Raw genomic sequence first — 25476 nt, forward strand, 5'->3', positions numbered from 1 at the left:
CAGAGCAAGAAACATTTCCTACATTTCCTCTGTTGTAATGTCAAACATTTTGGGTCTTAAATTAGCTTCACATGATAAAGTAATATGTGCTTTTATTGAGGATACAGTTTAAATATTTGTTGAATTGACTGCAGTAAGACACCCCCAAAGAAGCTGCATTATTTCCTCTCTATTCCCACTGTATAATCTCTATGTGCCCAAAATGACTACAATATTTCCACAAACTGTGACACAGATAGTCAAAAGAAAGGATGTTAAATACGGTACTGACATGAAGTAGGGGGGAAGCAGCCGATAACAAAACACTCACAGTGCGTTGGTGTGAATTATGGCACATATTGATCAGAGTAAAATGTGCATGGTTTACATTTAAAATGTGCTTAAAAATAAATATTGAGATTATTGAATATCCAGATCTTTTGTCACATCTTAAAAGTGGACATGTAGGAGGTATGAGGTTACAATAAACTCTCTAAACAGACAGACATGTTAAAATTTCTCTGTTAAGGCATGGAATGAGCAACGAGGTAACAGCTATCTACTGCATGGCTTCATCACAGTTGCACTAAGTCTCGCTGCCCGACCGTTCTGAGCGTAAGACGACATCACAGACACAAAAACAAAACACAACCAGCACTGCAACATCAGGACACGTGAGTCTTTTTGTAAATGTTCTCAGTTTTGTTTTTCAGAAGTGATATTTTCAGCTGATAAACACAAGATACAGCTACCGTCTTTGGTCACAAATGAAATATTCTGCTGAGACACTGAGCAGCATAACATACACACTCCTACATATGTTTGACATTAAGATTATAATGAGAGTTGTCAGCTGTAGAAACGTTTCTCAAGAGGTGGAGACAATTTCAAGGATAGCCAAAAACACAAAATCTCTCAATTCTTCCATATGATCACATAAAAATGTTTAAAATACATATACTGTGTTTTATATTTACTGTATATCATCTGCTTCATTTAATAAAAAGGCCCTCATTTCACCCATAGCTTTACAATGGCTCTTAAAGGGACAGCTAACCCCAAAATCAAAAACACATATTTTTCTTCATTACCTGTAAGTCACACCAAGGTGTTTGTTACAGTGTGTTGGGGATATCGTCCACACATCGTAAACTAGATGGCACTCAGCTTGTGGTGCTCAAAGTGCCAAAAACGCATTGGAAAAACTCAACAGCAATGTCTCTTTCCGGAAATCATGACCCAGTTACTCAAGATAATCCACAGACCTTGTTGTGAGCAGTTTTGTACGGGAACTATTTTGTTTCTACTGATCTACACCCGCCAACTGTATCACCACGCAATGGAGCTTAGATCTGGCCTGACCCTAGGTGAACCCACACAGTCAGTACGTTTACATGGACAGTTTAATTCCAAAATCCGATTAAAGGGGGTGGTTTATTCCGTTTGTCATTCCGAATGAAAGAATTTTGTGTGCATGTATACACTCATTCCTCTTTAAGTTTATTCCGGTCTTTCTGTGCATGCTCGTTTCCTTGCGCTTCTCGTGCGATGACGTATATAGCGCACATAGCAACGGGCTACATAACAACGGGCTGAGCTAGCCAGTCGGACTCGTTGCAGTCACCGGTTTCCATTCGCCACAGCACGGTCTTCTACCTCCCTTCTCCTCCTCAACAGATGAAGCATTAGCAGAACAAGGTTGCTGTCGTACTGCTGCTTCAAGAATATAAGCAAAACACGCCCGAAAAAGGCACTAAGAACGGCATCGTCAAGCATCTTGTTATCCGGAGCGAGGACTACAGTGTTTTCTCTCCGGTAAACGTAAACACGTAACATCCGCCCCGCCCCCTATCCAATCAGAAACCTTCCCTGCCCCAAACCTTACGCAGACCTGAATAAAGGCGATTGAACTGATCTCCCATGTAAACCCTCATTCGGAATTAATATTTCCCATGTAAACTACCTTGAAACACTTTAATTCCGAATGATTTCATTCAGGTTCATTTCATTCTGAATGAGAAGCCATCATGTAACCGTAGCCAGTGTCTGTCCAAGCCTGACCCGAGGCTGAACCACGGCGGCAGTTTTAGGCCGAGAACCCAAACCCTTAATTTCTAAACATTTAATACAAGCTAAGGGCTGACATGTTTCCTTGCACACACTTCTCTGTCTTCTCTTCCTTTTGTTGTTTAAATAGTTTGACATCAGCTCTGCGTCTCGCACACAATCGGCTCAGCAGGGCAAGCTGTGCCCTTCAGTGCACATTTATTTGCTTCCATTGCACATGTTTGGCGCAGATGATGATAACCGCTCTCTGCTGCATGTTACGCACATCGCTCCCTCTGCTGGGGAGGCAGAAGCAACCACTGCAGACCATGTCGCCTTGTATTCTCTTGTTTTCCACCCCTCTCTTGTGCGGGCTCTCTATCGCTCTCCCCCAGTTCTCTGCTTTTTTGTTCCATTTCTCTGTTGCTCTTCCTCTCTTTCTATCATGGTCCCCCTTCTTTCTCTCTTTCCTTCAGTAATACAGTAGTTCAGTAGAAAGAAAAAAGCTCCCACACAAAACTGCTCACAACAAGGTCTGTGGATTATCTTCAGTAACCGGGTCATGATTTCTGGAAAGAGACATTGCTGTTGAGTTTTTCCAATGTATTTTTTTGGCACTTTGAGCACCACAAGCTGAGTGCCATCTAGTTCCATCATATTGAAGAGAAGGCAGACATCTCTACAACTGATATCTCCAACACTGGGAAACTCACACCAAAACAGTCTGGACTAATAAATAGCACTACAGGTAAGAGGAAAAATATATATTTTTGATTTTGGGGTGAACTGTCCCTTTAATATACTTTTTATGCAGGTTCTACACCCAGCCCTTCTCCTTTATAGCTTTTGCAACCCTTTGTACAAGTTATAACATCTTCAATTTATATAGATCTCAGTGATATAGACATTCAAATCTACAGTATTAGAAGCATTCATTTGTTAAATATTATTCCTTTAAACATTTCTGATCTCTTTATAATTGATTATTCATCTAAAATTAACTCAAAAAATAAATCTTTAATCTCAGGATAGAACAGACGAGCACAGGTTTGACCTAAAAATCCAGCATGATTCATGTGATGACGGAAATGAGCAATACGGTAGATTGCTGCTATGAGATACATTCAACCCTCAGCATATGTAGCCGTGAGAACACAGAGCACAATAATGATTTCCATGTTGATATTCAACACTTAGAAGATACAATAAAAGACCGGCAGAGAAAAAGGAGGGGGAAATAGGTGGTGTTTGTACATTTAGGAGTGTATGCTGTTGTCAAAAACACTGAGGAGAGTGTGGGTGGTTTTGTTTCAGGGCAAAGCTGCAGGGAAACAGAAATGGCTTTTAGGATTGGGGGCTACAGACAGATAGGAAAATCAAGTCGGTGGGTTACAGACGCACTTGAGGCAGGGGGTCAGTGTGGAAACAGTAGAAGACACATTCCCTTCCTTTTAGAGTACACACTTTTAGATTGTCAGTCAATAAAATCTAAATGCACACTTTACTTTTCCTGTTTTTGCTCTTATCTGGATGTTGCAGCACAGCCTCCCTGTTATCCGTACCCTGCAGGTATTTGTATGGCATTTGGCTACAGATAGAAAAATACAGTCCACCTGTCACCTCTCTCAAACGTGGGACTCATCCAGGTCCAAGTCGACGGGGGAGAGGGGCAGGGGCATCCTGCGGGGTGAGCGGCGGGGTGAGGGAGGGGACAGCAGCGGGGTGAGGAGGGGGTTCTCTGTGCCGTCATCCTCGCTGAGCTGCAGCAGGGTGTCGCTGCGCGGCAGGAGTGCGGTCGTGTCCTCGTCCCCGGGGCTTTCTCTGATCCTGGATGGCCCCGGCGGTGGTGGAGGCAGGAGAGGGGCTGGTGGCAGAGGTGGAGGCGGTGGGGGGCCTGGGGCTGGTGCAGTGGCCAGCACTGGTAGTGGCGGAGGGAGAGGAGAGGAGGTGCGGGACAAAGGGAGAGGGGAGCAGGTTCGGGAGAGGGGCAGCGGGGAGCAGGTTCGGGATGGGGGTGTTGGAGTGGAGGGGCGGGAGATGGAGGGGGGAGGGGAGAGGCTGCTGCGGAGGCCCCACTGCTCTCTCTTCTCCTTGCTGGTTATAGCTGGAGGGACCTGAGGAGAACACACTTTGTTCCTGTAATGCGGTTTCAAATGAAGTTGGCTTTGGATCAACTGCTAGAAATAAAGGAGCAGTGTGGAGGATTTAGTGGCATCTAGTGGTGAGGCTGCAGATTGCAACCAACCAGTGTTAATGTTGGCAGCTGGTTTAGATTTAGTCTTTGTATACACTGAAGGAAACATAATTGTAATTGTGAATATTAAGTTCCATTTCTGTAAACAGATGCCCCTAAATCCTACGCATTGGGCCTTTAAATCAAATTACCCACAGTAAGGATAAAATAACATTTAATAATAATTACTTACTTAATCAAAGCCTTTTTTATATATTAATATTGACCACTTTGGGTCTTTAGAAAATGCATGGATGCACTGTTTTCAGCAGATAATAATGCTTTGCCAAAATGTATTGTTTCAGCAGTTACCTACCCATTCCTGCTCCTGTCCTCTCTCTGCAGCTCCTACCTGTGTGTTAGCAGGGCTGTGCAGATCGGCAGTCACCGTGGCTGCGGAGACAGATGGCACGTCCAGTGTTGGGGACTTTGAAAGGGCCGGACTGGCCTTCTTGCCCTCAGCTGGAGGGTCCGCAGTGCTGGGAGTCGGGGGTTTGCTGCCCCCCTGCTGGCCCTGATTCTCTGTAAAGGTGACTGACCTCTTTTGGTCTCCATGCGCTGTGGGCACACATGCATGCGCAACATGGTCAAAACAGGAGATGACAGCGCCAGCTTAGCGACTCGCTAACACATCAGCACCACCAAAAAGAGTGGAGGCAGGGACGGGACAGGAGGGGTCGGCAGGGACGGGGAGGGGGATGCAAGACAGACATGCAGAGCGCCCTATTGGGTGAGGTTGCAGATTAAAGGGGCGGGCCGTTGCAGGGTGGAGAGGAAGGGTTAAGGGTTGTGTCTCACCTTCACAGTCCAACAAAGTTTCTTTATTTCGAAACATAAGGCATGAGACAGAACAGAGTGAGAAGAGTCAGTTTGGTGATAGGTGCTTCAACAAACAGCACTGGAACAAAGACAGAGGCTGTGAATGGGGAGGATGGGTCAGTTCAAGTCAGCACACACAGTAAATATTGTATTTTAATGAGAGAATCTGGATTTGGCTCGTTGTGTGTTGATCTGAAGTGCAGGGTAAGTCTGGTAAGTTAGTTCTTCAGTGAGTCACTCTGTTTTAAAATTCTAAAACAGACAAACATGTGCTTTCATCATCGCTTATCCACAAACACGTTCAGTCACCATCACACACGCGCGCACACACACACACACACACACACACACACACACACACACACACACACACAGATGAAGGCACGTGTGCTGTTACCAAGGGGTTTGTTCTTGGGCTGGATGCTCCTGCGCGTTGTAGAAAGCCTCGCTCCAGATCGACCACGTGGTTCATTCTTCGGAATGGACAGCAGGGGGCGTCGAAGCTGCAGGAAGGTCACAGTTAAGTCCAGTCGGCTGTGGAGCATCAGCTCGGTTTCAATTCATGCATTTTAATGCAAACTATTAGAATTCATGCAATATGACAAATATTTAACCGATTTAACCGTGCTTGACACAGATTGAAGATATGATATTCACAGACTGTATAGAAGATGTAGCCACTGTGATGTCACCCTTTGGTTTATGGACTCCCGTATTGAAACCTTGTTGTGACTGTACCTATTTTTTTAAGGTACTTTACTTCCATTTTAAAGCCGACTTTATATGATAACTTTTATTTTAATCTTACATATTCATCATGAACCAGCTCGGCAAAGCTCCTATTTCTATTTTCAATCATGCAATATTTATTGCTGTACAGTAATTTTAAATATATATATATATATTTTCAGTTTCTTTTCTTTAGGAAGAAAATCACTTTTTTTGTACTTCTAATGTAGTTTGCACTATTTGATAAAAACATGAAGGACCGCTGACATCACACCTGTCTGAGGCCTCTTTTTCTTCCTAATGGAGGCTGGATCAGAAGGTTCTGCTGGCCCGGTTCACTCTGCACACTGGCAACCCTGGTACAACCAATCACATGGACACAAACACACATTTGCATTCACAAACACACACACGCACACACGAAAGACACAAAAATACATCAACATGAAGGGACCAAAAGGCTAATGCATCATCAGCTGTACTCGCTTACTGACCACATCTTTGATCACAATAAGATGCCGCTGCTATTCTACCCGTTCACTCACTACACGACACACACAGTATGTTACAAGACACCCAATCACAGTGCAGAAAATAAACAGTGCTGCCATGAGTCATACACTGAAAACACAACAAGGGATAGCAGGGGCTGGAGTAGCAACGCTGACAAAAAGAAAACTGTGATTTTTTTCCCTTCATGTATTTAAAATTCTCCTCTTTTAAAAGTGTGACACTGTTAAATTTCTTGAGCTTAAAAGAACAGTTCTGATTTTTTTTTTTTTTTACTGGGGTTGTATGAGGTACTTTTCCATAGTCAGTGTATTACACACAGTAGTAACAAAGTATTTTAGCCACCTAAAAAACTGTAATAGTTTAAGTTTAAGTGCACTCTATTTTTAGAGTATTTTTTTAAACTCTTAACATTTCTGTCAGACAGCCCTTTCAGATGGGGAAGCTTCAGCGTCCCATTCATACTCTTGTCAAAGCCACCAGACTCCATTGAGAAAAACAGTAATTTTAGCTCACTGAACACAGGAGTTACTGGACTACCACTGCCTTGATCAGTTTGTTTGTTTGTGTTACTGTGTGACTTCTGTGAATCTGAATTAAAGCCTTTAAATTCACACAATAACACAAGCTAACTAATCCAGGTGGCGGTAGTGCAGCAGCTCCTGTGTTCAGTGATGTTAAATCACTGTTTTCCTCTATGGTGGCTTTAAAGAGAGCGCTGTAATGGCTACAGTTCTCTCTCTGGGCTGTCTGACAGGAAGGAAAAGTGTTTAAAATATTCTAAATACAGCGAACACTAAAACTGAAATTTATTTTCTTTAGATGGGACTTTTTCCTACAGCTAATACACTGACTATGGACGAGTACCTTATATAATCCCACTTTAAAAGATCCAAACTGCCCCTTTAAAAGAAAAATTGGACAGAAGTAGACAAAGAAAACAACAGAAGTTTATTGTGGTTGCCACCCCAGTTCCCCCTTGCCCCTACAGATTGGTATCCAGAGTAGGACGCCCAATTTGATCAGTGAGAAGCCAGTACACATGTAAACAGTATGAAACACCATGGCACCAATGAGAGAGGCTGACTTCAGTGATGGCACATCAACTGTAAAGACCCACAGCTAACAGAGGAGAAACAGAGGCAGAGCTCCCTGGCCCCGGGGCTGAGGGGGCCCTCTATGTTTTTTGTTTTTTTTTTTTGGTTAAACTGGGGCGGGGCCTGGTTAGGATAGCACAGCAGATGAGCTGAGAAGATGAGGGTCAGTGTGAAGCTCAAAAGGAAGTGGAGGGGGGATAGGGGACAGAGACAAGGCACACTGGACCCACACAGAAAGAGATAGAGACAGGTAAGTGGGGGAGGGTGACGGGAGGTGTGGTGGGGCCAAGGCGATTTGATTGAATGTGGATGAGTGATCAACGGCGAGGCGGCCAATAGAGGAGGCCGTCCCGAGGCGAGGCCCCTCCCACTGGCGGACAGATGCAAGAACGCACCAACGGGACACACACAGAGAGAGGGCCACTGTACCTAGAGAGGTTACCCTCCTGCAGAAGGCCCTGGGACTCATCTAGCACATTGGGTTCACTGTAAAAAGGGGGGCGAAGGGGGAGAATGGGAGTTTAGGGAGTGCAGTCGAGATCTGTCAGCACCCAAATACCTGTGCCCAGACAGTGGGGGGGAAGCCAGGGCTCTGACCACAACAAAGCTGGAGCAGATTCTTATTTCTTTACATTCTTACCAAGATATAGAGTCTTAGCTACTTCACAATGCTGCTCTGAGACTGTTGAACAAAAACATTATAATCAACAGAGATATACACAGAAAAAATGGCTGTGATTGTGGAATATGACTGATTTTCAAAATATTAATGTGTGTGTGTTTATGAAAAAGAGATGTTGTTTAATGTCTAATGTGCTCGATTAATGGATTAGTCGTTTGGTCTAAGTTGCATTCAAAACTCTTCTGTCTATAACAGAATCTACACTTGAAAAAATAGTTAAACTTTGTGCTTGTTTGTATTTGTGTGTTTCAGTGTCTATTTTTGTCCACGTGTGTGTTGGGAATGTTACCTGTGGCTGGGCAGCATGGTGGTGCGGGGGGCCTCGGGCTGCGAAGCCGCTGAGCCGGTGGCGTGGCTGGAGAAACGGCGCTGTGCTATCATTCTTGGCAAAAAGGCTTCGTGCTCACTCACCACGCTGGGAATACTCATGGAGTCATCTGGAGGGAGGAGGACGGAGGGCAGTGAGCTCAGTTTAAATTTCTACAAATGTCAAATGTGAAAGAAAACGAGAATGTTTCTGACTCTCTTCATCGTCCTCGTCGGTGCGGCTGAGCGTGTCTTGGGAGGGTTGGCGTGACGGTTGGCTGTCCTGCTCCCAAACTGTGCCCGTGCCCGTGTTGGAGCGCGACATTGTGGCCAAACTGAGGCGATATGCTGATGTAGAGGTGCCAACTGTGCTGATGGACGTCTTGCCCTGGTAAGCTGTTGGGTGGGGGCAGGTCAAACACACAGGCAAAATGCACATTAACAATATGAGCAATCATCTGATCAGTTAATTTCAGAGCATGAAAAAGAAGTTTAAGTAAAAGTGTCTAACCGGAGCCGCTGTGCACGGCCTCTTTGAGGATCTTGAGTTCATTGTTGAACTCTGCAAAGAGGGAGCTCTTGCAGAGAGGTCGAGGGATGAAGCGTCGCTCCAGCTGGTCAGCGATGTGGTGTCGTGCTGTGATCTCTTCCTGGGAGTCAGCGGGCTGCGTCAACAACTAGCCCAACATCAACATACATGAACCAGTTAGGAAAACAAACAGACAATAAAAGTGAATGAACAAATGAGTGGAAAGAAATGCACTTGTCCTCTACCTTGCACTGTATGAAGGGTCTCAGCAGGACAAAGATGGGGATTCGGGTTCGGACAATGAAGTCAATGAAGTCCCAGAAGGCCAAGCCGCCCACCTTCCTCAGAGCCATCTCTTTCACCTGCAGGCTTAGCCGGTACCACTGGTTCCCCAGCGAGCGCTCAAAGCAAACTAACACCACCTTCAAAGCTGCAGAGAGACAGAGGGAAGAGGTTGAGAAGGGAAAGTGTTCGGAACAAGAGAAGCTACAACATGCTGTCACTTCTTATTCATACCCAGATATGCAGCCTGGCTAGTGGACTCTGCTAATCCCTCTCTGCGCAGATCCTTCCCTGTGTCGCCCGGGGTGGAGCAGTGAGCCGGGGAAGCGTCCAGCATGAAGTTCTTGGTGCGGGAGGTGGAGATGATCCGAGGAGGCAGGAGGATATTGATGACCGTCTGGAGGAGCAGGAAGATCTCAGGCTGCTCCAGGTGGGGGCTGTCTGCAAGACGGAAAGAGACATTTGATTTTAAACAACACAGCTGTATAATTTGAAAACAGATCATACATACAGTATACAATGAATGTCACAAGATGAGAATGAAACCTTATAAACGACGCTCTCTTAAACAACTAAATAAATAAAGCCTGTAAGCTTTTACCTTTGCTCCCAGAGCCCACAGTGAGCACAAAGGGAATGAGCAGGTTGAGCAGCATCCCCTCTCGCCTCTCTTGATTGGTGAACGGTGAGATCACATGGCTGAGAGGAAAGTCCTCCTTCAAGGCCTAGGTTGGAAAAAATGGAGGAAACTTAAAATTAGAAAATGGACAAATACTGTTGCTGATGGTTGGATGTGCAGTGAAGAGTCAGCTACCTGGATCTGCAGGGCGACCAGTCGGACCACCGCTGTGCTGAAAGGCAGCGGAGGGGATAAATAGGGGCTGAGGTGGAGAAGAGGAAGCCCATCTGCCACGCTGGAGGGACCAACCACACCCATCACCTGACAACACACACAAATGAATCCAACATCCAAAGCTTTTTTTGGAATAATTTTTGACATCTCATGCGTCTGTGTGTTTCCATACCAAGTTGACGCAGACGTTGATCAGTGAGCGAAGGTGTGGGAGGAAAGAGATGATCGGCTGCCGCTGCAGGGTCAGGCAGATCCCCTCAATCAGGCTGCTGGCCGCCTCCCACTCCACCTGTCTCCTGGAGAACACCCACCCATACAACACCGCCCCACACCCAGATAAAAGCAAATTTTTATGAATTTAAAAATAGATGAAAACACAAATGCCACATTCATGTCATGTGAAAGCCAATCATCGTATTTCTGTTTCATCAGCTGCTTTTGAAATGACTTGACTGTGGCATAAGATCAGTATCAAATGTATCCAGTGTTTATCCATCATACTTGTGAAACACTTACCACTCTATTTACATTCCCGCCATATAATCATCACCTTCATGACTGTAGTAAAGGCCATACTGACAACAAATATTGCAAAGCTCACAAACATAGCCAGCTCAACACCACAGCAACACATCCCAGTGTGAAGCACACACTTGTGACCAGAGTTCCCTCTGAGCCAGCGCTGCTCAGTCTTATGTCATGGAAGAGATGTGCAGGTGTTATTTGTTTTTACTGCACTGGGGCTGTATTTATTGTACGGCTGTATGTACTGGAACATTTCATTACTGATTTAAAAACTCTGTAAAGGTAGGCACCTTTATATGTACTTGATTGTCTCTCTCCCTCTATATGCTATCCACTATTACAGGACATTAGTATTAAGCCATGGACCAAAACTGAGGAATACTTTGTTAATCTGTCTGATATTTAAATTCAGTAGCCTTCTTAGTGAAAAGTTGAATTTCTTTTTAATTTCTATTTCTATTTACTTAAAGGTCCATTATGGTGGATTTAGATGGATATATTGGCAGAAAAGCTGTATAATACTGATGTTTTTGTTACCTTAGAATTAGCTGTTAATATACGGAGCAGGTCCTCTTTCGTGGAGTCCATGATGTTGTTCAACAGTAGCCCAGAACAGACAAATCAAACACTGGCTCTAGATAGGAGTATTCACAGTTTCGCGTTGGCCACCATAGTTCTTCTACGCACTGGTCACATGAAAAATTTTAATTTTAAATCTGCAACTTCACTGCTAGATGTGGCACGGTGGTACAGAAGTAGAGAAGGAAACTTTGGTCCCATCATGGATGCCCCTGGATGACATTTGTTTTAAATCACAGAGCACTGAAATGTGTATGGAGTGATCCTATCACAAGATGGGCTCCGGTTACTATTATTATGAAAGATTCATTATTGTACTGGCTCCGATTTATTGCAGGGATCAGGTGGCAATCAGTAACCAGTTCACTGGTGACATATTCTACAACACCATTTCTCAAAGTACGCATTAGAAGAACGTTAGTATGATGTATCAACATCTCTAAATGAGTAATGCGTGTGTTTATTTGTGTTTTACATTATACTTAGAAAAATGATCCTAATTATTTCAACATGGTGAGGTAAATAAATTATAAAACTGTATTACTCTGGTGACTTCACGCATGCAGACATCACCAGTCAAATCTGCAACAGTGTCTGTTTGTAATTAAAACTGACATCATCTTTCATGACACAAGACTGGACACTGGCTCAAAGGGAACACTGCCACTGATTCATCATTAGTACACAGATCCTCAAGTATCCGCACATATACACGCCACAGCAGCACTTACGGTACAGCACCCACGAAGGCAGCGCTACAGAGGACAGTGCCAAGAAGCCGTCTAGCTACTGTACACACCACGGCACCGGCACAGCACGATACAGTCACAGGGAGACAGAGAAAGAAGAGGGATTGTATTCAACAGACCTGGTGCACAATGCCTGTGGGCGAGCGCACCTGAGCGTAGGCATCTTGTGGATTTTGTTGAACATGCGGTCCAGCCTCTTGAGGATGAGGATGAGGGCGGGGCGGACGGCCTCGGATGACCAGTCGGTGATGGGAAGCATCTCCATGATGTAGCGCCGCAGCCCTCGGCTCTCCATGGTCAGGGTGTCGTACGGTGCCAGCTTCAGCAGGGCGTGGGCGATCTCTGCCAGCCTGGAAAAGAGACACACACAGAGACATACCTTCAGTAAAAAAATTATTAGTGCCAAAGTGCTATACTGCAACAGAATAACTAACGTGGCATGTCAGATATGTCCAAAGACAATGGGAAAAACTTTTTTGCAGGAAAAGAGAGATGAAGTTACAAATATTTATCAGTAAGATGCTTTGAAGTTGGTCATGCGTAAATCTCATCACCTCATGTGGGACTTGATGTCCAGCAGCTCCAGCGCAGTGACCCGTGGCTCGCCAGCAACGTTCTGCAGGATCTTGAGTCGCGGCCCGCAGTGTTTATAAAACTCGGTGCAGATGTTCAACAGGGACTCCCGGGGCCGGCGGAACTCCTCTCTGGCGATGCGCTCATCCAGCTCCTCCCTTGGCATGCCCTGGCCTTCCTCCAACAGGTGGAGGTTGTCCCTGGGCACGTGCATACAAACAGGACCTCAGTCTTGTCTGACTCCAAAACGGCACTCTAGCTATCTATTCTGGGACTGATATGTTGATCATGTTATAGTCCTGACCTGGTGTTGACCCCTCCTGACATGGCGTGGTTAGCTGTAGTGCCTCCTTTATGGCCCTGATCACAGCGGGACATCTGGGGGGCTGTCATGGGCCTGTGGAGGAGGTGTGGATAAAATTATGAAGATTATAAGCAGCTAAAAGGACATTAAATCCTTATGCACAACACAAAATCAACAACAACAGGATTTCAATTCCAGCAGCTGCAAAAACACAGACTTGTGTTTTTGTCTTTGTTGCATGGGGGAGAGTCCGACCTTGTGAGGCTCTCTGAGCTGTACAGCAGGGCCTGCAGGGATGTGGCCAGAGCAGCGATGGCTGCAATCTCATCCCTGGCAGCCGAGGCCGACTCCATTGTAACTGTGTTGCTCTTCAGCTTCTGGAGGTGGCAGGGTACCAAGGCCTCCAGCACCATCAGCATCTGTAGACTGGAGAGATACATGCAGAGAGAAAACAACTGCTGTGGAAAACCTGAAGATACAAGAAGCGAGGAAGAATCCTTGACACCTCCTGGATAGGTTTTCATACCTCCTGAAAGATTCAGGTGCATAGGCAACCACGGTGACACACAGTTTGATGGCCTCACTGATGGAAAAGGCCAAGTCCTCATTACCATAACAAAAATCTGCAACAGAAAAGTACAGCCACCAATTTGGTTTAGTTTGTCCAACTACAGCGAAGTGACACAACACTATTAGAAGGAGTTTTCCATTAATGTTAGGACCATGTGTGAAAGTGAGAGTTTACCTAGAGAACGTAGAGGTTTCTCAGCCTTAACCAGCTCCAGAGCATCCAGGGCGTCCTGGGTCTCACCCTCCAGAGAGACCAGCAGGTCAAACAGACACTGAGCTGAAACTCCTTTTGACAGACCGGTGCTGGTGCTGGTCTGCGATGGGAGATGAAGACAGAGCAATTAAAAAATGTCAGGCATCCAGCAAAGTAGAGAGAAAAGGCATGTGTGTAATAAGAAAGCAAAATCAATATTGACTGTAAATTAATTTGAGTATGTAGTGGACTTACTGTGAATTCCAACAACGGAGCCACACTGGCAAACAGCTGCAGGATAAAGGGTTTGCGGTGGAGGATGTAGAACTGCCGGCAGCAAAACTCAATGCCCTGCCTCAATAAAGGGTCGCTCTCATAGTCTGCATAGACCTGTCATGACAATACAGAGAGGACACATTTTTAGGGAGTAAGGAATCACTTTCCTGGACTATTGTTGGTGATTTAACAAGTGGAAGCACTCTTGTCTTAAAAACTGTTGCACTGTTGACTACCTGCAGCATGGTTGGCAGGATCCACTGGTAACCGCTCAGGGAGAAGAGGTGGTTGAAGTGCACAGCGGTGTTAATGGCAGTGGCTGTGTACTGCCTAAGGAGGGAGCTGTCCTCTGGGTGCAGCAGCAGAGCCCCGTTGAAGACGTTGAGGAACAGCATCATCTCGTCACCCCATGGGTACTCACTGGGCATGCCCAGGAACATTTCCTCCAGCAGCTTGATCCACAACACCTTGTGGAGGGTGTCCAATCCAAATAGCTCCTTACCTGGGATATTTAGAAAGGAGGAGATGGTAGTAAAAAACCAGTTTCATATATAAACTAGAATGATTTTTACACAAGTGTGTAATGATACAGTTGGAGTCTGCCTTACCTTGTGGCTCATTGAACAGCGAGAACTCGGCGTCGATGGCGGTTCTTGGGAAGGATGGCAGGCGAAGGAGGTCCTCCTGCAGCAAGGAGACGTGGGACTGCTTGTGCACGGCCGGCATGTGTTGTGTGAGGGAGATGAGGAAGAGAACCCGACCGACTTCCTCTAGTTTACGGGAAAACACCTAGAACAAGAACAAAGAAGGAATAAGAGACAGCGTGAGGAAAAAGTAGACACTCTGACCATATTACTTGTCTGGTAAACAAATCCTCTATACCTGTTTCTGGATAAGCTCCTGTCCTTTCTCAGGCAACATGTGCACCAGGTTGAGCTGGGGAGAGACTGATCTCCGGAAGGGGTAGATGTCTCTCACATATGTCTAGTGGAGGTAGATCGCAACATTACATTGGCGTATAGATAGGAAATGCTAAAATATTGCCTTCTCTGCCACTGTTGTGTAACAAGATGCACTACAGATCACATATCAACATTTATCTTCTATCTTTAGCTATACCAACATAAACCTAATGTATCTACCTTGTTATAATGGATGAGGTTCCATCGTTTGTCCATGAGGAAGTAGTGTGCCGATCTGGCTTCGGGAATGTTGAAGAATTCCAGGCACTCCTGTTTCAGGGAGAGAAAAGATATCATGAATATCTTCCATAAATTTAATCCAGTTATATTAATATTCAGCTTTAAGAGTCCAGTTCAGGATTCCTCCAACACTGGTGTCCTTACCTTGAGCAGGGCATCAAACTGAGTGTCTTCATGGACAGGAAGCTGTGTTGGGATGTCACATTCGTGCTGCCCATGCACCACCAGTGTTTTGGTTCCTGCACCAGCAATACACAAGAAAATATTTACATATATTTCACATGTTCTTTAGGTCATCAGCATCTATTGTAAATGAAATGCAGAGTCTCAATGGGATCTTAAAGCAACCCTTACCTTTCTGGAAATTTTACACTTTTCTTTGTTTAGGTTAAAATGCTATTAATAAGCTGATGGCACACTAAAATGTAAGTGAATTCCACCAGAGATGAAAACTCATCATTATACCATTCTCATATGGTTCTAAGAAAACTCCGACCAATCATTGCATTCGGACCGAATGCAATGATTGGTCGGAGTTTCTCCTGTCCTGTCTGTCTTCCCCACGTGGAGGCCTCCGACAAACGTAACCGCTCGCATAACATCCCCCCACACCCTCCACCCCTGAGTCTGTGAGACACAAATATGCTAGAAACAGGGAGGCTTGTGGATATAAACTAGTAACAGGGACACTTGTGGATATAAACTAGTAACCTGAGATAACCATGGTTTCGCCTGGAGCTGTCCTGAAGGGAAGATGCTGGCAGTGCTGTGACAGGACGCAGGAGCAGGGGAGCGCGGAGGGGTTAGCTCGATGCCAACAGCTAACCCCGTCAAACCAGCTGTTCCCAGCAGCCTTCTGGCGAACGTCCGCTCGCTGGACACGAAATGGATTACATCCGACAACGGAGATCCACTAACTGAGGAGTGAGGGACTGTTGTGTCCTTGTGTTCACTGAGACATGGATTGTGACAGCTGTTTTTTTTTACTGATCTGCCTTGTCACCTGTTCACGCCCCGAACACACCCAGCTGCGCAGAGATTTGTTCCCGGTTCCCGCTTCCATTCAAGCACTCCCATTCATTTCCTTTTGGAACAGCTGATTTTGACTCGCCATTCGTTCAGCAGGAGAGAGGAGCAGGAGGAGACGGGCAGAGAAAATGTGGTATGACGATCGGCCGGAGCAAACAGCTCATAGTGCGAGTAATATTAAAAGTGAGGTCGTTTAAACCCTCGTTCTTCACCCGCCGGGGCCATCATCTTTATCATCCTCATCATTACTGCCGCAGCGATCTCCGGATTTCCCCGTACACATCTCCCAAACAGCTGATTCCTTGCACACAATCCTGCAACCACGTCACCCTTGCCACAAAACCCAGACTGGAGTATCCCCAAACCGGACTGGACTGACGGTGTCAGTAAGTGGGGGGGGGTAAACGTGACTATTTTTTGCTCAAGGAATTTTGTGTTGGCTTGTTCTTTGTGTGGTGAACTTTGAGAATTGTTTATTTTTGCTGGTGTTTGAAACATATATTAATATTAGGTTTGAAAATTATTTGTGTTGTGGTTTTCACATTCATTCAATGTAAGGGTGTTCATTTCAAGTGTTCATCCTTGTGTGACGTTTTCAAACAAACAGACAAACTGACTGGCTAATCTTAAATGCCAGGAGAGAAACCTGGCTGGCACCCCGAAACAGATTTCAAAAGAAAGGAAATCAAGTCAAACTGTCACAGGATGAATGGTAACATATAAGACGCCGGTGTTGAGCTCAGGAGGCTAACGCTACACAGAGCAGACAGGGAGGCTGCTTCATCTGGTAAGCTCCGTGGTGTACTGTGATGTGTCTTTCTTATATGTTGCACAAATTGTTTTTAAATGTTTTGTTTCTTTTTGCTTGGGGTATGCGAAATGTCAGTTCGTTTTTTGTGCTGCACATAAAAATGACAAAGAAGTTCAGTTCAGTTCATAATGTTATATATGACAACACAGCACCCAGTTGCTAATGGCTAACGTTAGCCTAATGTAGCATAGCCTCTGAAACATTAACGTTATCTTCCTTGTGTGTTTCCACTTACTAGTAACGTTAACGCTACTATCTAACGTTAGCGCTGTAACCTTATTCTAAAACCCATCAGTCATCGCTGACTCCGGTTAAGTTTTAAAACTCCGGGGGTTGCATTTGTAACGTTACACTCGCCCTCCTCTTCCATGTATCTAACATTACCATGACAATGCCTACGTCTATCATAGATGTAATGAGGATGTAATGGAGGAGGGGGGAGTAGGCCGTTGGAGGGAGGTGGAGTTGCAGGAGGAGGAGGATGGGACTTTGGAGGGAGGCGGGAGTTGTGGATGTTCAAATTTTTTCTAAGTGCTGTGTGAAATGCAAGAAAGGTAAGGGTTGCTTTAAATGGGTCAAAGTATGAGTAAGTTCACCTGGCATGGATGCAGTGACCAGCAGTTTGACCTCGCACTGCTCCTTCTTCATGGTCTGCTTAAGGTCTTTAAAGAAGAGTCCCTCCACATAGCCGACGACCTCCCACAAGAAGGTCAATGTGGCCGAGATGGCGTCCATTCCCCACTCGCACGGAGTCCGCACAAAATACATGATCAGTCCCACCTAGGAGGGGGAGATTCCGTTGAGACGACAATGGTTAACAGAGAGTACAGAGTAGTGTTTATATGTAAAGGTAAAGAATTATTGCTTCACCAGATAGTTGAAGAGGATATGAGAGGTCTGGGCCGGCAGATCTCCAATGTTGAGCAGGAGCTTCCTCAGCATGTACATGAGCTCATCCTGGAATAACAACACAAAGAATGTCATGAAAGTCATGTCACACTTCCTATTTCCCATTTTCAGCCTTAAGCTCCTGCACGTATCCTCATTGACTGTGTAAATGTAAGTTTATGAGAAGCCACTGAAGCTGTGTTTGTTCTTCAGATGTTCACCCACCTGTCGGTTGCTCACTGTTAGTTTTTCCAGGAAGTGGCGGAGAACCAGGGCCGGATCTTCAATCAGGCAGTTCCACAGGATTTGTTGGGCAACAGCGCTCACTGAAGAAACATTGAAAGAAATATCTGTACTTGCAAATACAGTATGTGATCAAATACCATACACAGGCTTCATGTTTCAGGAGGAGTCCCACACATGAAAAACAAATCAGAAACATGCATATTTTGGCAAATGCATTGATGACATAATGCAAGAGAATCTATCAATACATGTATTTTTATGTTTGGACTGATACTGTGCTAATAAAATATTTAATAAACTGTAATTTGTTTTTATTTTTATGTAGGTGGTACTTGCTATTTTTTATTCCTGAAGGCCCTCGAGTCTTGAAATTATTTTAAGCTCCAAAACTGGCACCTGGCAAACTGTTTTAGTACAATGACACCTACCAGCAACACCATCCTCTCGAACCTCCCCGTCCTCCATAAGATGCACTATCGGTAGGACTGCAGCACAGATGCACGCTGGGAAGACAGCTTGGGGTGGCTGCAACATGTGGTGAGTGGGAGTGTGTTCTGTTGTGTTCTCTTCATCTACAAAACATGTTAAAGATGATAGCTCAAGGTTTATTTAAAAAACAGAAAGACTGCTAAAAGTTGTGTAATAAAGGCTTTTGTGGTCATGGATATTTTGTTTTCATACCTTCAGCACTGGCCAATGAGCGGACAGACCACACAGAACCCCGACGGAAGGAGTAGTTCCTGTGGGAGTTACTGGAGGCGCAGGATGGGCTGACAGACAGACGGCGTGATGCCAGGTTCACCACTTCTTCTGCTGGCGGGATCAATGCCCAACATGACCAGTGCAGATACAGGAGAAACAACATGCTATCAGGGTACAGAGCTGTCAGCAGCTTCCTTATTCCCATCAGACTTTTGTATTTCTGTATGCTATGTGCTTGTGTGCCTGGTAGCCCCACCTTCTTCCTCCTGCTCAGGCGGGGGGCTGCACGTCGGTTCGTAGCACGCCTCCTGAGCGACGGGGATGGCTGTGATGATGCTGGCCTCGCGACCCAGACGCCGCTTCTCTTCTTCCTGCTGCAGGTTCTTCAGGATGTGCTCGGCTCGCTGGTGGGAGCGTGACACCGCCCGTGCCGAGAAGGATTTCTGCAAAGGGGTGGCATGCAGGGTGGCGTTGGATCAAACAGCACAGAGAAAGAACAGCGAGTGCAGACATACAGAAGGTTCAGAATGAGGGAGTGCACAAATTAATAAAAAAAATTGACAGTTCAAATCTCTCAGGGACGTGTGCACAGCTACTCTAGGCTCACGTTTACATCTGTGGAGCATTTTGTAATGTAAAATGACCGGACAACACATTAATACAGTAACTCTCTTCCAGCACATTAATCTCATGCTCTAATGCTATCGCGAGCATCATGGAGAACACTGTTGAAGTATTGAATAGAAAGGATTTCAATCGTGACAAATTTTTGGCAAGAAAAAATGAATTCATACTGGAATTTGGAGAATTTACTGTATCTTGTGTACAGTAAATGCCTCACAGCATTCGCACGAGTGCTCATACACGTACATATCCAAATAGTATAGCATGGTATGAAAAACATCCACAGCAAAGTCATTCTCATCCAATGACCATGCATCAACAGCACAACACACACAACATGTCTGAATGTCCGATGCATGCTGTTATTTTTTCTTTTCTTTTTTTTTTTTTTTTACAATCAGAGCAAATGCTACAACACTTTATTAGTGTGGTGCGTATCATTAATCAAGATGCAACTATCTGAAATGACCCATGAAACTGCCCCAGCTTCCATGATGGAAACCTACAGCTCCCAGTGAGCTAAAAATGTTTAATGGAGAGAGTTTTCTCTCCTGTCATTAATGATCTGAAGTAACAAGATGCATCAGTACAAACATCCGGACAGAAATACCAACTTACTATGGTATGGACTGACTGAATTAATGTGGAGTACTAAAAACAAAGACAGTCGATAGATAAATTATATAACAGGTGCTCGCAGGTCGTCATCAAAATCTATTAAACATATTTTGATAATCATGCTTTTTAACAAAAAAGACAAGAAAGTAAAAGGAAACACCAAGAAATCTGTTTTTACTGTGTTAAATGACTTTAAATGTGTTATATATGCTTTTCTTGAATTAGCAGATTTCTTGGTGCAGTTGACCACATTACACTGGCATAGCAATAACAGATGTACTTTAAAGCAGTCTAAAGTGCAGTGTATCTGCTTGTGGTACATTGTGAGGGTTACGCAGCACTCAATCTAGAATAAATGTCAAAATAAGACACCCGCTGTTAAAAACTGCCATGTTTTTTTTTTTTTTACAGGTTATGGGAGTTTAAGAGTCAGTTCACCAGAATTCTGAAAAAAATATCACTTACCCCTAGTTGTATCTAATCATACTGATAGATCTGTTTTAGTGTGACAACATTTTGAGATTAGCCTCCATCAGACAGTGTGCGTTTTAGCAGTTGGTCGCTGCTTTTGCATTGTTGAGAGCCTCGCAATTTCCACTCTATGCGCCTTGAATGCCTGGACTTTAAAAAACTCAAACTCAGAGCAGAAACTGCCCAACGTCACTGGCGTTTCACCCCAATGTCTGATTGAATTAAGTGAAAGGCAGGCCCTCTGTAATAGCGATGACAACACGTAGTAGCATACATGGTTTGGATTGAACTAACGTCAGCACACTTTCAACGTCCCTCTCTGCAAGCTGCAAAACCTATCTGAACAAACTGTTGCCCCAACTACTTATTAACATTTTAGCAACCATAATTAGGCCCAAAGATTGACAGCAGACCATAGTCCACAGTCACGCTAATGGCCCTGTGAGGTTGCACTTACACACCGAGGTGCTTTGACTTAAATTCTGACATCATTGCTGTCACACTGACAAGGTGCATATGTTGAGCAAGCACAATGCTTACCATGTTGCTGGGTAAGTTCTTAATTTTACAGGGATTTGGCCATAAACCATTTGTGGAGACACTTTTTTTTTATCAGTGTAAACCTTATGGTGGCACTGCAGCAAAAGTCAGAGGATCACCAAAATCAGTTAGATTCATCTTCTGGAGATCATGAATGTCTGCCCAAAATTTCACGGCAATCCATTGAATAGCTGTTGATATATTTTAGTCCCGACCAAAGGAGAGGAGCCAGACCAACATTCCTAACTCTAGAGCTGTGCCAACTCCATAGCTAAATAAAACAGCAATATGTGCCTCCAGGCAGAGTGTCCCCAACGCATGGCTAGATACCACAATAGGTAAGTGATAAAACATGTATTTTTTTTTTTTTTAGGTGAACAGATGCTTTAATTTACACTGAATGTAAGGCAACTTGATGACCCAACCCAGGTCAGTCTGTGATGTCACATCCACTGGTGCATTTTAAGCCAATATGACTAACATATAATGTATTTACTGCATATTACAGTGACTCAAAAGTATGTGCATACATTAATACTACTAGTAAAAATAAATGTTATAGCGAAGTGTCTGTTACAAACTTATGGTGGTAAATATACTGGGGGGCTATACAGGGGCTCAGACTTACAGACTGGTCTTCATTGATTGGATCCTGGACGCTGCCTGTGTTCTGGGGCACCCAGGGGGGGTCGAATATGGGCACACAGGGCATGCCCAGTATAGGAGATGGCAGGGTGAAGTTGATGCTGGGTGGTGGGATCTAAAACAAAAGAGGAATATCATACAACATGGGTCAATGTAGCCTAGCTTTGTGAGACGGTACGTTCTGAATGATATATTTGTCCCTACAACAGCAAAATGTTGCATAATAAATTATTAACCTTTATGAACAACCTTTTGAGGTTACAAAGTGGACAACTTTGACTCTGAGGGTAAGTTTAAACATGACAACATTGTTATTCTGTACCTTAAAGATCTGCTGGGCTCCTTCCTCCATGCGAGGCCACACCTGGTAGCGAAAACGCCACAGTGTGTAAAACTTCAGGATGGAGTTGATGCGTTGGCAGGCCTCCTGGTGCTGGAACTCCGCCATCATCATTTCGGTCACTGCGTCTGGGACCTTTACCGCACACAACAGGAACATGGCACCTGGAGGGGATTCAGAAAGGGTGGAGGGGGGAGGAATGAGGAGAGGAAGAAATAAAAAAGCAAAATGGAGTTATGATGTTAAATTCAGACAAAACTGAAGTTATTGTTCTTGGCCCCAAACAACTCAGAGACTCTTTATCTGATGACATAGTTTCTCTAGATGGCATTGCTCTGGCCCCTGCCACTACCGTAAGAAACCTCGGAGTAATATTTGATCAAGATTTGTCTTTTAATTCTCATTTAAAGCAAACCTCACGGACTGCATTTTTTCATCTGCGTAATATTGCGAAAATTAGGCCTATCCTGACCCGAAAAGATGCAGAAAAATTGGTCCACGCTTTTGTTACCTCAAGGCTGGATTACTGTAACTCTCTATTATCAGGTAGCTCTAGTAAGTCCTTAAAAACTCTCCAGCTAATTCAGAATGCAGCAGCACGTGTACCAACAGGAACTAATAAACGCAATCATATCTCTCCTGTTTTAGCTTCTCTGCACTGGCTCCCTGTAAAATCCAGAATTGAATTTAAAATCCTACTGTTAACTTATAAAGCTCTAAATGGTCAAGCTCTGTCATATCTTAGAGAGCTCATAGTACCATATTATCCCACCAGAACACTGCGCTCTGAGAACGCAGGGTTACTCGTGGTCCCTAAAGTCTCCAAAAGTAGATCAGGAGCCAGAGCCTTCAGCTATCATGCTCCTCTCCTGTGGAATCATCTTCCTGTTACGGTCCGGGAGGCAGACACCGTCTCCACATTTAAGACTAGACTTAAGACTTTCCTCTTTGATAAAGCTTATAGTTAGGGCTGGCTCAGGCTTGTCCTGTACCAGCCCTTAGTTAGGCTGACTTAGGCCTAGTCTGCCGGAGGACCCCTCTATAATACACCGGGCCCCTTCTCTCCTTCTCTCTCTCTCTCTCTCTCTCTCTCTCTCTCTCTCTCTCGTATCCTATTACTGCATCTAGCTAACCCGGCCATTCTGGATGTCACTAACTCGGCTTCTTCTCCGGAGCCTTTGTGCTCCACTGTCTCTCAGATTAACTCATATCACAGCGGTGCCTGGACAGCGTGACGTGTGTGGTTGTGCTGCTGCCGTGGTCCCGCCAGATGCCTCCTGCTGCTGCTGCCATCATTAGTCATTAGTCATACTTCTTCTGTTATTATACACATATGATTATTGTCACACATGTATACTGCCAGGTATTAATACATACTTTCAACATATTGTACTGCAGTAACCAGAACTATAACTATAATATTATTACTTTCATTAATGTTGTTGTAAGCTACTGTCATTACCTGCATCTCTCTCTCTCTCTCTCTCTCTCTCTCTGTGTCATATGGATTACTGTTAATTTATTATGCTGATCTGTTCTGTACGACATCTATTGCACGTCTGTCCGTCCTGGAAGAGGGGTTTTTTTGGGGAGTTTTTCCTTATCCACTGTGAGGGTCTTAAGGACAGAGGGATGTCGTATGCTGTAAAGCCCTGTGAGGCAAATTGTGATTTGTGATATTGGGCTTTATAAATAAAATTGATTGATTGATTGATTGATTGATTGAGTGAGGAGAGAGGACACAGAAAAGAGGCAGGAAATTGGGAGGTAAAAAGTGGTTGACATAAAGTAAAGGATATGGCAACTGTTAGAATATAGAGCATTAGAATATCTAGGTCAAAATGTTTTACACACTATGTGAGTAAAGCTCACTTTAGTTCAGTGAATAAATAAAGTATTTCATCCTTTCATGATCTTAAATCATGTACATACGTATATAAACTCTGAAGGGCACCACAGCCTATAGACGAGACCCACAGATTACCGATACACAGCTGACTCACCAGCAGCAGCTGCCATATGTTCATCCACGCTGAGCAAGAGCTCCCAGGCTGCGGGCTGAATGTCTCCGTACATGTCATCAGTCAAGATGGGAGCTGCCTTGATGAGCAGTGAAAGCGGAGCTGGAGACAGGCTCATCACCTGAGAAACACAGGAAAAAAACCTGATAAACAGCAGATTAGGTATGGACAGTAATTTTGTTTTTGTTTTCAAGTCTTTTAATTTTCCCTTCTGACTTATAGGGCCAGTGTGTAAAATGGGTTGAAAACAGTGACATCAGTGGTCAAATTCTAGATTGCAGGGCTCACTCGCTCACCCCTCCTGTCGGGTAAATGACAGTGGCCTCGTAGGGACAAAAAGCCTTGCGCAGACACAAGTTTTTCAGGAGTAGGTCTATCTAGTGACGAGGTAAATGTTTATTTAGAAATCTAAACCATGTTACGATATTGTAATGGATACCTCGCCAGCAGGAGACAGAGTAGCTTTCGGGAAAAAGGCCCGTTTATTTGAGCACTCCAAAAACTCCAGTACCTAGCGGGTACCCCCTCCCTTCTCTGCTCCACCAGCCCGCACACTGACTGACAGCGTAGCCTGTAAACAGAGCTCAGCTGTTTATTTAGCCTAGCAATATCTCCGGACTATAGTAGCTGCAATGGACGACTTTGAACGCGATTTTGAAGAGTTTCTTGTAGCGGACACAGATCCAGAGCCATACCTGTTTGAGCCGGAGCATACAGATGAGGAACTTGGATGCTGAGTGGGCGAGAAGAGAGGCTGAATCCTCCGCTCCCATTTTGCTGCACAGAATGGGATTTGGTGCTACCATCATTGGGGAGATATATCACCAGGAGGAATAGCACCGCAGAGAGTGCATCACAAGGAGTGAAGTTGCGTCTTCTTTTCCTCACAGGTGACGGTTCGGGTTCATTCTCTCCTGTTGCGTGGTAAGTGTGGTCCATTTGCAAACTTTATAACTAAAAAAACTTTTCACTACTCTCTATTGACGAACTACTAACACTCTCTGCTGTTTCCTCCTCCTTCTTCCTTCCTTCCGCTGTCTTCGTTGGTTTATTTATACACGCAAAACGCGTTCTCTGGCTGGCTTGATTGTCCGCTCGGGCTGCCTTACATACATGGTAGCGCAAGATGGCGACCTCTCTAAAGCAAGGCCCTTGCTATATGTATGTATGTATATATACATATATATATATATATATGTATATATATACATATACATATATATATATATATATATATATATATAAAAGCATAATTATAAGGCTACGAAAACCAAACGAATTTTATTTTATAGCAATTATACACTTGCATAAACATATTACTGGGTAGAATATTCAGATTCAGATTTGACAATAAACCATGCCAAATATTACACACTGGCCCTTTAATTGATAAGTTCCCAGTTTTAAGTTATTTATCAAATGTACAGCAATTACAGAAGCATTTGTGATGTATTATGAAAAGAAAACCACAAAGTAAAAAAAAACAGCTGCAAGAAAATAGTAAA

At 44.4% G+C, this 25476-nt stretch overlaps 1 protein-coding gene across 18 annotated transcripts in view; it reads right to left on the bottom strand.

The window, feature by feature from the left end:
• Positions 1-2680: 2680 nt before the first annotated feature.
• Positions 2681-25476, bottom strand: part of LOC125884723 (protein unc-80 homolog) — a 48726-nt gene continuing 25930 nt past the window's right edge. For 8 of the 18 annotated variants that reach the window (XM_049569850.1, XM_049569844.1, XM_049569842.1 and 5 more), the window contains 35 exons: positions 23954-24092; positions 21933-22114; positions 21594-21725; positions 18969-19155; positions 18692-18823; positions 18439-18582; positions 17990-18090; positions 17747-17833; positions 17473-17656; positions 15181-15275; positions 14977-15066; positions 14717-14818; positions 14443-14623; positions 14071-14336; positions 13814-13948; positions 13541-13679; positions 13322-13418; positions 13051-13221; positions 12796-12888; positions 12473-12691; positions 12038-12268; positions 10238-10361; positions 10027-10152; positions 9814-9937; positions 9447-9653; positions 9176-9360; positions 8913-9078; positions 8618-8797; positions 8385-8532; positions 7843-7899; positions 6081-6162; positions 5475-5580; positions 5057-5077; positions 4575-4816; positions 2681-4139 (listed from right to left, as the gene is read on the bottom strand). In XM_049569850.1, coding sequence (XP_049425807.1) covers positions 3651-4139; positions 4575-4816; positions 5057-5077; positions 5475-5580; positions 6081-6162; positions 7843-7899; positions 8385-8532; positions 8618-8797; positions 8913-9078; positions 9176-9360; positions 9447-9653; positions 9814-9937; positions 10027-10152; positions 10238-10361; positions 12038-12268; positions 12473-12691; positions 12796-12888; positions 13051-13221; positions 13322-13418; positions 13541-13679; positions 13814-13948; positions 14071-14336; positions 14443-14623; positions 14717-14818; positions 14977-15066; positions 15181-15275; positions 17473-17656; positions 17747-17833; positions 17990-18090; positions 18439-18582; positions 18692-18823; positions 18969-19155; positions 21594-21725; positions 21933-22114; positions 23954-24092 — 5364 coding nt within the window. In that variant the 3' untranslated portion in view covers positions 2681-3650. The remainder of the gene's footprint in view (positions 4140-4574; positions 4817-5056; positions 5078-5474; positions 5581-6080; positions 6163-7842; positions 7900-8384; positions 8533-8617; positions 8798-8912; positions 9079-9175; positions 9361-9446; positions 9654-9813; positions 9938-10026; positions 10153-10237; positions 10362-12037; positions 12269-12472; positions 12692-12795; positions 12889-13050; positions 13222-13321; positions 13419-13540; positions 13680-13813; positions 13949-14070; positions 14337-14442; positions 14624-14716; positions 14819-14976; positions 15067-15180; positions 15276-17472; positions 17657-17746; positions 17834-17989; positions 18091-18438; positions 18583-18691; positions 18824-18968; positions 19156-21593; positions 21726-21932; positions 22115-23953; positions 24093-25476) is intronic. The other 10 variants (XM_049569852.1, XM_049569837.1, XM_049569853.1 and 7 more) reach the window with 7 other exon arrangements.

The sequence above is a fragment of the Epinephelus fuscoguttatus genome, linkage group LG24 (genome assembly GCF_011397635.1).
Source record: "Epinephelus fuscoguttatus linkage group LG24, E.fuscoguttatus.final_Chr_v1".
Classification (NCBI taxonomy): domain Eukaryota; kingdom Metazoa; phylum Chordata; class Actinopteri; order Perciformes; family Serranidae; genus Epinephelus; species Epinephelus fuscoguttatus.